The 13178-nt window shown below is 21.7% G+C and overlaps 3 protein-coding genes across 3 annotated transcripts; 2 read left to right on the forward strand and 1 right to left on the reverse strand.

The window, feature by feature from the left end:
• Positions 1–1743: 1743 nt before the first annotated feature.
• Positions 1744–4647, forward strand: PBANKA_0819800 (gamma-glutamylcysteine synthetase; the record flags this gene model as incomplete). The annotated part of the gene is made up of 1 exon (XM_034564366.1): positions 1744–4647. The coding sequence occupies one exon, from the start codon at positions 1744–1746 to the stop codon at positions 4645–4647; it is 2904 nt and encodes a 967-aa protein (XP_034421170.1).
• An 874-nt stretch (positions 4648–5521) lies between these two features.
• Positions 5522–6954, reverse strand: PBANKA_0819900 (nucleosome assembly protein; the record flags this gene model as incomplete). Its single annotated transcript, XM_034564367.1, has 3 exons — positions 5522–6216; positions 6350–6402; positions 6899–6954. 3 exons carry the CDS (start codon positions 6952–6954, stop codon positions 5522–5524), a joined length of 804 nt encoding a protein of 267 aa, XP_034421171.1.
• Positions 6955–10782: 3828 nt separating this feature from the next.
• On the forward strand, positions 10783–12588 carry PBANKA_0820000 (DnaJ protein, putative; the record flags this gene model as incomplete). The annotated part of the gene is made up of 5 exons (XM_034564368.1): positions 10783–10873; positions 11155–11309; positions 11464–11581; positions 11690–11808; positions 11926–12588. The coding sequence occupies 5 exons, from the start codon at positions 10783–10785 to the stop codon at positions 12586–12588; spliced, it is 1146 nt and encodes a 381-aa protein (XP_034421172.1).
• Between the last annotated feature and the right edge of the window lie 590 nt (positions 12589–13178).

The following is a 13178-nucleotide window of genomic DNA, read 5'->3' on the forward strand; positions in this document are numbered from 1 at the left end:
CGATATGTTGATAAATGTAGCACTCCAGCTAACATACATATATACATGATAGCTTTGGGAATGTACATACATTTTTAGAGGAAATAAAATTACACCCTATTTTTGTATATACATTTATTATTTGTTATCTGAATATTTCTAAACATGTAAAAAATATACACAACCTTTGGTGGAAATAAATTAAAAAAATATCAATTTCACAAAATAGTTATTTTATTTATTAAAAAAATAATTGACGAAAAATGTACGAACATTAAATAAAAAAAAAAAATTCTTCGTTATTTTTTTACTGTATGGTATATAAGTTTTATCTACAAACATTATACACATGGTATATATGTCGCAAGTATCTCAATGTTTAACGAATTTACCATTTATCATTATTTAATGTTTTAGTTGATTATTGTCAAATTGCTATATATTATGTACTATATATTGGCTGTACTGTTGGCGGTATGCATATTAAATACATATATTTTAGAAAAATATATATTAACTATAGTTGGAAATTAATAAATGGATAAATAAAAAGAATAATAAAATAATTTTCATTTTTATAAATTATTCAAATTAAAAGTTACATTAAAATTATATTTTTTTTTTTTTTGTACAGAATGTTTTTTAGACGATTTTCAACACAGCTTATGAAAAAAAATATTGCGAATTTAATTTTCTACATAAAAAATAAAAAAGCGCATATATTTTTTTATTTTAATATAAATATCAAAGTATAAATATTTATTTTTTGAATTATATTTTTTCCTAATTTACATAATATAAAGTTATTTTTCGATTTTTATAATTTCTTTATTTTTTCAATGTTATATTATCGATTATAAAAATGTATATACTTAAAAAAATTTATAATTCCCAAAAAACATCATCCTACTTTTATTTTATATATATATATATAATATTTATTTATCTATCATATATTTATGCTAATAAGGAAAAAAAACAATCTTTTGTATTATAATAAAAAAAATGTATATAATTTTTAGTAGCACTTGAAGAAAATATACGTTATAATATGTACATAAATAAAAGTCCTTTTTTCTCAAGATTTGTTTACATAATTTAAAAATTGAAACAAAAAAAATTCATAAAAAATAAATATATTTATCCGTACATGTACGCATATATTATACAAAATTAAAAATATAAAATGCACAATATAATGTATGTATTTAAAATTATATATATATATGAATACAACATTAAAAAGACGCTTATGAAAAGTTTATGAATATATAAAATTTTTATCTTTACTTTTATTTATATATATATCAAGCTGAAATTAAAGAGAGTGTCTTTTTTTCATCTTATATATAGTGAGATATATTTTTTTGTTTTCTTTTTTTGTTTCTCTTTTTCATTTTTGTTTAACGGTTTTCTGTAAATGCACTTGTATATCCGTTGTTCAATTTGAAGGTATTGTTAACCTTTAAAAAAAAAAGAAAAAAAGAAAAAAATATATTACAGGTCAGAAAAAAGGCATATTCTTATTTGGGATTAAAACATTTAATAAATTTCAAAAAAAAATTAGAGGCTTCTAAACTCAAAATCAACACATTCTTTTAATTATTTGAATTGTATTATTAAATTAGGAAATCATATATATATGCAAAAATAGTAAAAAAACAAACAAATAAATAAATAAATAAATAAATAAATAAATAAATAAATAAATAAATAAATAAATAAATAAATAAATAAATAAATAAATAAATAAGAGCATATATTATGGGTTTTCTAAAAATTGGAACTCCATTAAGTTGGGAAGATGTGCAGAATGTCAAATCATTAATTAGATTATATGGAATATTGCAATTTGTTCATTCATATAAATGTAATAAGGATAGAAAAGATGAACATATTATGTTTGGAGATGAAATAGAATATATAATTATAAGAAATGATGATAAATTAAAAGAAGCATCTGCATTATTATGTGCAACTGATTTAATAGATGAAATGATGAATTTAGAAAGTGGAAATGATTGCCAATATGGATCCCATTGGACTCCTGAGTATTCTTCTTTTACAATTGAAGGAACTCCATCTGTTCCATTTAAATTTGAATTAAATTCATCATATTTCATTGAGCATTGTATGAAAATAAGAAGAAATAAATTAAATAATGTTTTAAGTGGTTTGAGAGGTGTTCAAGCTATAACATTACCATGTTATCCTAATGTGCTTTTAAATAATAGCCTTATTATGGCAAAAAAAATAAATCTTGAAAAAAAAAAAAAAAAAATAAATAAACAAGAAATAGTAGAAACATCTCCTATAAATTACAATTGTATACAAATTAATAAAACAATTCACGACTCAGAAAGTTGTGATGAAAATGAACCACGAAAACATATTTCTCAAAAAAATGAAAATAAAAATACTAGTAATGATATTATATCAGAAGATGTTGAAGAAAATAAATCAACCCATTTTGTTAGTTCAGATTTTACCCAGCAAAAATATGACGATCTTTTAGTTCCTGATATATCTATGGATGAGGTTGATATTAATAATAGAAATGATCCAAAAAATGATGAATGCGTCGAAAAAGAAGATGAATGCCAATGTGATGTTGCAAATGAAACGCTAGGCATCGAAGAAGAAGATAATATTTTTATTTCAACAATAAAAGAAAATTCAATATTTAAATGTGAATTATTTAAACCAGATATAACAAGTGAATATAGTAATAGCTGCTTAGTTACAGATATGGTTATAAGCCCACATTCTAGATATGTAACATTAACTAAAAATATACGAAAAAGAAGAGGAACTAAAGTTATATCATTTAATGAAATATATAAAGATGTAAATACAGAGAATATGGATATATGGAAATTATCTTTAGATAAAAATGACAAAAGACTTTTTAAAAAAAAATTAAAAAAAACAACCTTAGATGGTCATCTTATTTGGAATAAATCAATGACAAATGAAAAGAAGAAAAGTGAAAAAAAAAATATAATAAAAAATGATGAAACTGAATTATTAGACAAAGTGATAAAACATAGTTTGTTCAGCAACATAGATGATGATGAAGATTATATATATTCTTATAATCGTGAATTTATAGAAGAATATTCAAAAAAATGTAAAAATCCGATTAAAAATTATGTATATTTAGATGCAATGTTTTTTGGAATGAGTATGTGCTGCCAACAAATTACAATGTCTTTTCAAACAATTAATGATGCAAAATATGTATATGATCAGCTAGCTGTAATTGCACCATTATTTTTAGCTATAACTGCATGTACACCATATTTAGGTGGATTCTTAACAGAAACAGATGCAAGGTGGAGAGTTATATCAAATAGTGTTGATTGTAGAACTGAAGATGAATTATCTTATATTTCAAAACCAAGATATTCAGGAATCTCTCTTTATATATCGGATGAATTACCATTAAAAAAAAATTACTATTTTTATAATGATATTGATATTATATTAAATAAAAATGTTTATGATAAATTAATAAAAGAAAATGTAGATGAATATTTATCTAGGCATATTTCATCACTATTTGTTCGCGATCCAATTGTAGTATTTGAAGGTTCATTTAGTGAAAAGGATATTACCACAATACAAAATATTATGCATGAAAAAAATGAGAATATTAATAATTCAAAAATGTGGAGCGAAGAGGAAATGAATAAAATATATTTAAGTGATGATTTTGAATTTTTAGAAGACTATAAAGAAAAAGTATTATCATCGCACCAACATTTTGAAAATTTCCAAAGCACTAATTGGAATAGTGTTAGATTTAAACCGCCACCAATATTAGATAATAATTATTTAAATGGTCCAAGCTCAATTGGATGGAGAGTAGAATTTAGAACTCCAGATATTCAAATTACAGATTTTGAAAACGCTTCTGTTGTTGCTTTAATTATGACATTATCTAAATTTATATTAAAAAAAAAATTAAATTTATACATACCAATGTCTAAATTAGAAGAAAATTTATTTCGATCATCAAAACGTGATGCAATATTAAAAGAAAAATTTTATTTCAGAAATGATATAAATTATGATACATGTAATAATGAAATTGAAGAAAAAAGTATATATGATATATTTTTTAATAAAAATAATGGTATTTTATATTTATGTTCTTTATATATAGAAGAACAATTTGAACAAGGCTTAATTAGTTTATCAGCAAAAAATAAAATAAATGAATATATACAATTTATTAAATTAAGATGTAAAGGTGAAATATGTACTGGAGCTTCATTTTTAAGAAAATTTATTTTAAATCATTCAGCATATGAACAAAATTCATATATAAACAATCAAATTAATTATGATCTTTGTAAATTAATATCTGATATAGGAAAAGGTGAAATTGCTCCTCATGAATTGTTAGGGGGTTTTGTCGACCCCCATAAAGAAAGAATAAAAAATAATTTAAGACAAATTAGTAAAAGACAATATTTAAAATCTTTAGCTTATAAATTTATTTCTGGGGAAGACTACACTCAGTATCTTCTCCTTAATGAAGATCTAAAACATGATAAAGATTTTTTTATTCAAAACAAACACACAAATTATGAGGAATCTGATGAATACATTGATAATAACATGCTTGAGTTTGGGAAAAAGTTGTATCAATTCAGTGCATAGACAACGCTTTAGTTTGCGCCATTTGTCTACGTCTTAATTTTTTCCACCTTTTCAAACTCAAACTTTTCATTTTTTCCACCTTTTCAAACTCAAACTTTTCATTTTTTCCACCTTTTCAAACTCAAACTTTTCATTTTTTCCACCTTTTCAAACTCAAACTTTTCATTTTTTCCACCTTTTCAAACTCAAACTTTTCATTTTTTCCACCTTTTCAAACTCAAACTTTTCATTTTTTCCACCTTTTCAAACTCAAACTTTTCATTTTTTCCACCTTTTCAAAATCAAACTTTTCATTTTTTCCACTTTTTCAAGCTTTTTCAAACTTCATTTTTTTCAAACCTCGCCAGCGCGTCGCGCCCAACTAAGTAAACAGTACTCACCCCAAACGTATTTACTTTAAATACGCGCATGATATCCCTCTAAGTAGCATTTTATTATTTGAAACGGTTTGGTATATACACACCATATATGGTATAGCGTTCCCTCTTATAACGTTAAGTGGAGAGCAATCCTTCAAATATCTTAATTTATGAAAGTGTAATTTCTTTATTGATGGTTTTAAATGGTCTTTTTGTTTTTAAATAAAAAATAAAATAGTATAAATACGCACATATATGTAACATATATAATATATTACATATATATATCGTAAATGGCATAAAAAAAATACACAAATTATGTAAATAAGCTATATAATAAGATAAAGATATATCGGGAAAAAAAAAGTACACACACAATATAAAGAGTGCATACATAGAATCGCAACGCACATACATGATTAAATTTCTTGGTTTATACATTAGTGTATTTATTATTTTAAGTAATAGATAAATAGTTTTGTTTTTTATTATTATTTTTATGATCAATTTATTTATTAATCATCATTATCTTTTCCATCTTCATCATCTTCATCTTCTTCATTTTCTTCATCATCATCTTCATCTTCATCTTCATTTTCATCATCTTCATCTTCATCATCTTCATCATCAAAGTCTTCGTCAAAATCATCAAAATCTTCTAATCCTAGATAATAAGATAAAGGATTATGCCAAATTTCTCTTCGAATTATTTCGCCAAGATCTGGTTTATCTTGTAATTCTTCAGTTGTAAACCATTCAAAAACAGACCATTTGGGCATTTCATTATCTATATCTATTCTACTATTAGACACAGCCGCTATTGGATTTTTTCCTTCTTTCCATTTAATTCTTGTACATTCAACTACCTTTTCTTGGTTATTATCAAATGTTACATGTTTAACTAAAACTAAAGGCTCCATATATTCTTTTGCTTTTTCATTAAATGTGAATGTTATTTTATATGATCCATTGTTATCCATGTTGTCTTTTAAATCTACAGTTGTTAAATGATTTAAGATATCTATATCTTCTGGTACTATATCACTTAATGCTGGATGTTTTCTTAAGGTATTTGCCCAAAAGCATGGAACCTTTTGAATTATTACATCTCTTTTATCAAAAAGGGGTTTTTTCTTTTCATCATATTGTTTTTGTATGTTCATTTGTTCATGCGCACACTTTATATCTAATTGTTCGATATCCTTTTGAACTGCAAATGTAAAGTTACAGACAAACATTTGAAGTTTATAAAATTAAAAAGAACATGGATTATATATATATATATAATGCAAGCACAACGTCAATATGATCGTTTTAACATTTTTTTTTTTCTCATTTATTACTGTCTTCAAAGTCTTTTATAAATGGTATCAAAGGATCATCGTTGTCAATTTTTCTGTAAAAGAAAAAGGGAAAAAACAGATAAGTGTATAATTTTGTGAGCATAAAAATAAATAATGTGTATAAATATATATATATATATATTGTCATTTTCTTGTAAAATACGGATATATAATAGTGTGGATTGATTGTGTTAGATATACATAACATATTCCATGATGTATCCACATTATTTATATAATTTAAATGCATATATATTTTTAAAGAATCTTTTTTATTTGCTTATTTTTTTTCAAGTATTATAGTAATTCATGTTTCTATCGCTTTTTTTTATTATGTCTCTTTTTTTATGCAAATATAATATGATTAAGGTTGTGTTCATATAAATTAGTAGTATGCACGCATTTATATTCGTTTGTTTTTTGTTTTTGTATTATTGATAATGTATTATATAATACGTTTTGAATGTATAATATAGTTTATATAGTACCAAGTAAATATACGTGTATAAATATAACTATTTATATGCATATATAATTTAAATAGCTTACGAATGTTTAGGGTCTGTTGTATTTTCAACAGAATTTTCTGAACGATCTCTCTTCATTTTTCTTAAATGTTAAAATTGAAATATAAAAAATTATTAAAATATATAAATAATTCTCTATAACAGTAAATTTTTAATACTATATTTAAAATACAACTTTTCGTGGATTTTTTTTATTTTAAATTCAGGCTTGTAGTGGAATATAAAAAACATAAGGGTATTTTCTATGAATAAAATTTTTTATTTTTGAAAAAAAAAAAAAACATTAAAACGAAAATATATTATTGTATAATACCTCGAATGGATTTTTATATATACTAGTATGCATGTAATGAAAAATGAAATAATGTAATAATATTATGGTATTGCATATATATTTTAAATTATTTTATATATAAAAAATGATATTACTACAGATCCTACATTACATATATATTAAAATGCCTATGCAATATTGGGTATATTATTTTTTGCATAATCCCATATTTTTAAAATGCCGAAATTAAATAAATTTTTATTTTTAATGCATTATATTAAAAATAAACCAAATATATATAATTATATATATAATACGTATTTATATAAAATCTATCATGAAACTTGGGCAATACAAATATTTAGTCATAAATTAAAATATTATATAATTTTTTTTCTCCCTCTTTCTTAATATTATATAATTATTGCATATGTTTATATTAAAATATTATTGTGTTAATGGTAAAAAAAAGTGTTTTTAAAGAAAATCCTTGATAAAACCATATAATAAATACTATGTACCATATATAATAGCTAACTATATATATATATTTGCAATACATGATTTCGTTGAACACCACTTTTTGTTTATATGTATTATGTAAATACGCATTTTATGCATACATATTTATGTAATATAATGCCTTAATATAAATTTTTTTATTTTTATTTTTATTTTTTTGAAATGTGGGGAGAATATAATTGTTTTTATTTTTAGAGGAATCTCAAAATTACCTGTGCGTTTTAAGCGCCTCTAAATGGCAATATTATAAGACTATTAATTATATCTAAATTTATTTAATATGATTATATAAATTTTAAATACAATTTTTATGTGTTTATATATGATATAATGGGAGTTAGACCTTAAACTTATTTCTTATATTATGATACATAATAAAAATAAATATCATTCTATATTATATATTTTAATTCGAAATAAATTTGCATTTTCTGGAATATTTCTTAACGCAAATTTTCAGAAAAATTATATATTTTTTATGAATTACTACTAATTAATTAGAATGAATAAACACATCAATACTATATTAACTGGGGATATTACATATAGTCTTTTAATTATAGCTAAAAATATAATCAAAATTTATTTTATTTTTTTAACTTTATTTATTTTTCAATATAATTATATTAAAAAATGTGGAGAAAAAATTACAAAAGTTTGCACTGTTTATAATAGTATATTGCCTTCCATCTTTTATTTTCATCTTTTTATTATATTTATACATGTGTAAATATATTTTGGATAATATTTAATTCCAATCATATAAGTAGCATTATTATAAATTATTTTTTAAATACATAAAGTTATACAAACTCGGAATACCTTTAGAGATTATTTATAAACTAAATATATATATTTTGCTCATTTCACAAAAATTATTGCAAAGATAATCCCAATTGTCTATATATTGCATAAACAAACATTTATAGATATATATATGTGTGTGTGCATATTTTAATTTATCATTTGTTTATCTACTTTCATTTAATGCACATATTTATTTTCTTTTAATATACGATATTTCGTAAAAATAAAAAATATATATTATGTACCTAATAAAATGCAAATTATGTAAATTTATAATTTCTTCCCTTTATTTTAAAAAAAAAATTGAAATAGTTAAAATAAAAATTAAATTGCAATGGCATATCTTATTGAATCTTGTCTTTTTTTTAAATTAAAGGTTTTGAAAAATCAAATACATTATAGTTTTTCGATATATTTATTTTAACAATGTACCATTTTATATGCTTCAATTTATATAAATATGTAGACTTAATGTATGTGTATATGACGGTATATAATTTTTTATTTTTTTTTATTTAGAAAATTAAATTTTCTCTATTATTTCTCTTAAATATTAATATATATAAACAAATATATATGCATATATTGTTATTCATTTCAGTTATTTTGAAATGTATGTTTATTTAAAATTAATTGTTTTTATTTTCATTATTATTGTAATTTGTGTATATATAAAGGATACCTATCTGCTGGAAAATCTTTCTATCTCTCTCTCTCTCTCTATATATATATATATATGCTTTACGTTTTAAGATTTGTTTTTACTATTTTCATTATTACTTCACTTTATAATTCCATCCATATTTGATGTTTTATAGGAATGAGACTCGGAGGTAACATTTCATTTTAATATAATATAATGTAAATGAAAGACAATATTTGATAAAAATAATATAATGATTTCATATATTATTTGTTTCCAAAATAATAAGATTTAATTATGTCTAATTCTTATTTATTGTAAAACAATCATTATAACAAGTTAAAGATTTTAAAATAAAACAAAAAATAAATGCATACAAATATGTGTGGATCATACTTTGCTTTATTTAATTATCTTTTAATAACAATATTGGTAAATGTTATAAGAAATGTTTGTATCATATATGATATATTGAAAGTTTAAAATTACATTGTAATAAAAAAAAAAGTCTAAATGTTTTTTATATAGCTTTTCAAAATATATAATTTTAGCATAAAATGGAAAAACGCATTTAAGTCTATTATCCATTACTTTCTATCTTTTTATTTTATATATATTTTAAAATGCATGATTATCCGATAATTATATTATAGTCTTTGTTCCAATATAGCTTTCTTTATTTTGCTATGATATATTTATCCCAAAATTATTATTAATTAAAGTATATCAAATTGTAAATTTGTTATAGTAAAATAATATTAAAACGAATTAATAATTTATTTGTTTTTGTACTAACCAAATTATATAATATATATAGCATTTATTTATGATTGCATTATTCTCTGGCCTTGTTATAAGAATGTTTTATATAATATATATATATATATATTTATACATATATATGTAGTATAGTTTTATTATCATTTGTTGTATATTATTTTGCTTTATATATATTTACATATATTTCTACTTAATATGTTTTTACACATTTTTTATATTAGTGAATTTAGTTCATTTTTTTTTATTTGGGTAACCTTATTGGCAATGGGGGGATTTTTTTTTTATAAGGGTATTTTATTAAATGTAACAATTACATATATATCCTTAAAATTGGGATAATTGTTATTTGGAATATTTTTTCATTAATTTTTTTTTAAATATCATAATAGAGAAAATATGTTTTATAAATATATTATGAATTCAAAAAAAATAATATATAAAATAATGTAATAAAAAAAAAATAAGCACACAATTTTTACAACAAAATAAAATGAGGGCATCATCACATTTTATTTTCAATGGGAGTAAATATATTTTTATAATTTAAAAAAAAAATGTATATAAAAAATATGATATATTGTTAATAATATAAGAGACTTAATATAAAATGCAATATGAAGGGATATATAAAATCTCTTTTTTTTTCTTTTTTATATTTATTAATCTTTAAGAACTAATTTATTTTCCCCCTGATATTTAATGACTTGAATTATAATAAAAAATTTAGTTATGAAATTGAAATTGTATATATAATATATATATGTATATATATTTATATATTCAAATTTAAGTACTATGAATGCATATTGAAATAAAAATATATAAAAGAAAGTACTAATATTATATAATAAAAATAAATAAATAAATATCAATTTTAGAAATGTTAAACGATATCATAATACAGGTTGCTATAGCTTCTATAGGAGTTACTATAGTCAATAGTGATAAAGTTAAATTTCTTCATAAATTTAGTAAGAACTGAAAATACATTTTCACATCCTATTTTTTGTTTATTTTGACGAATTTATACTTCCCTATTTTGTTATATTATATTTTTTTTTATTTCATTTTTCAAATGTATATTTAAAAACGTCCATGTGCATATGCGTTGATAAATGTATTATTGAAGCGTATATCATACTTACACGTTTCTGGTTGTCTGTTTTATATTTATCGCAATTTATTGAAATACAAGAATGGTTCGTCCATAAATAAGTATATATATAATGCCTATGATTTTTATTTATTTCAGAATATGCAGTATATGCCCTAATCTTTTCTTTTTTGATATATAAGGGAATACCATGGAACAGAGAAAATTATTATATTTATTTGAATATTACCCCGAATGCTACAAAACAAGAAATCCAAACAGCTTATAGGCAAGCTGCTAAAATTTATCACCCAGTAAGTTTTGAAGCATATAAAATAGGAAAATATTTTTTGCACTTAATTTTGTTTTCATTTATTTTATATACACTATATAACTATTACATTTGTTTGGTTTTTTTTTTATAAATTTATCTTGATCATTAAATGCCATTTTTTATTGAATATTTAGGACAAAAATTCAGACGAATCTGCGGATTCATCTTTTATAAAATTGAAGCATGCTTATGATGTTTTATCAGATGATGTAAGAAGAAGCAATTATAATCGATTTGGGGATTATAAAAATGGTACAGAAATTGGATATACCCTGATATATTTTTTTTTTTTTTAGCTAGCTGTCAATTGTTATTATTATTTTATTTTACCTTTATTTTACTTTTATTTTCAACTCGCAGGAGAAGTAGACGATAATACTGCGACCTTACTGATATGCCTTTCGTTAGTCCAGCATGCTATGTTTTTTATTATTGGGTATTTTTTATCATATCGTAAACAATTAGAATTTTCAAGACAGGTATATTTTAATATTCTTCAAATATATACAAAAAAAAACACTAACTTTGTTTTGTTTTAAGTGTATTTGTTTGAATATATATATATAGACATATTTATGTTTGTGCTTATTTTGTAGATTTTCCTAGTATACAATATAGCAAGTTTCTGTTTCGAATTACAATTTCGATTTATTGAAGATGACACAACCTTTGATTGGCTTCCTGTTATAGGATATCTATTACCCTATGAAAAAATTAAATTATTAAGAATGATATTTCCTATTGTTTTTTTTATTAGTATATGTATATCTGCTTATGTATATACAGATAGAAATGCGAACTTGATTTATCTTATGCGTTCAATATTATCGACAAATAGAATAATTGTTGAAAGATCAAATGATGTAGTCGAGTCCACAAATTATTTAAAAAAAAATGGAGACCAACTAATTTCTAAATTACAACAAACACGAAAAAGTGGCAATCCTATGTTGTTTCAAATTAATAACAAAACTAGTGAAAATGATACTTTAGATTCCTTCGAATCTGATAATAATAATAATACAAAGGATGAAAATAAAAATGCAGAGGATGAAAATAAAAAACTACTTGAAAATGTTAAAGAGTTTTCATTAACTCTTGATTCTCAACAAATGAATTTATTAGAAAAATGTTTTGAAATAATGAAAAATAAAAAAACAGATGATAAGAAAGGAAAAAAAAAATCATGGTTTGAATTTTTCTCTTTACAAATGGTATTTGGAGTTATATTTGTTTATATGTGGCTTACTTCAAAGTAAAATTCAAAAACAGAAAAAAAAAAAAAAAATGAACAATTGATAATAAATGGCATATACATTTCATATTTTTTTTTTTGAAAAATTCAACCGAAATTATTTCAAAACCGACATTACACTAATTGGTACACCGCATTTTATGAGTGTCTGTTTTAAAACACTCACATGCATATTATTTATACATATTTGTAATAAAAATATGTAATGTTTATTTTTTTTCATCGTTAATGTTTGCTTAATATAATAACTAATTTAACTATTTTTTCAATTTTATCTTTTATATTTTTACTTTATTGCACACAATTTATTGCTCTAAAATGGGAAAGGAAGTATATAAACAGCATTGTTTATGAAAAGGAAACCAACTTTCTATCCGCAATGCATATATGAATGAAAATAACCTTCTTTGCAAGGTAACTAGTTTGTGTGTAGATAAAATATTTTTAATTATATAGGTAATGAACAGTTTTCAAAATCTGAATTGTGGGTTTAAAAATACAGCTCTTATAAATCAAAGAGCAACTATTTTTTAAATAAAAAACTTTTCTATCCACAATGATGAAATATCAGTAGGCAAACTCCAAACTGTATTA

This window comes from Plasmodium berghei (genome assembly GCF_900002375.2).
Source record: "Plasmodium berghei ANKA genome assembly, chromosome: 8".
In the NCBI taxonomy this organism is placed as follows: Eukaryota; Apicomplexa; class Aconoidasida; order Haemosporida; family Plasmodiidae; genus Plasmodium; species Plasmodium berghei.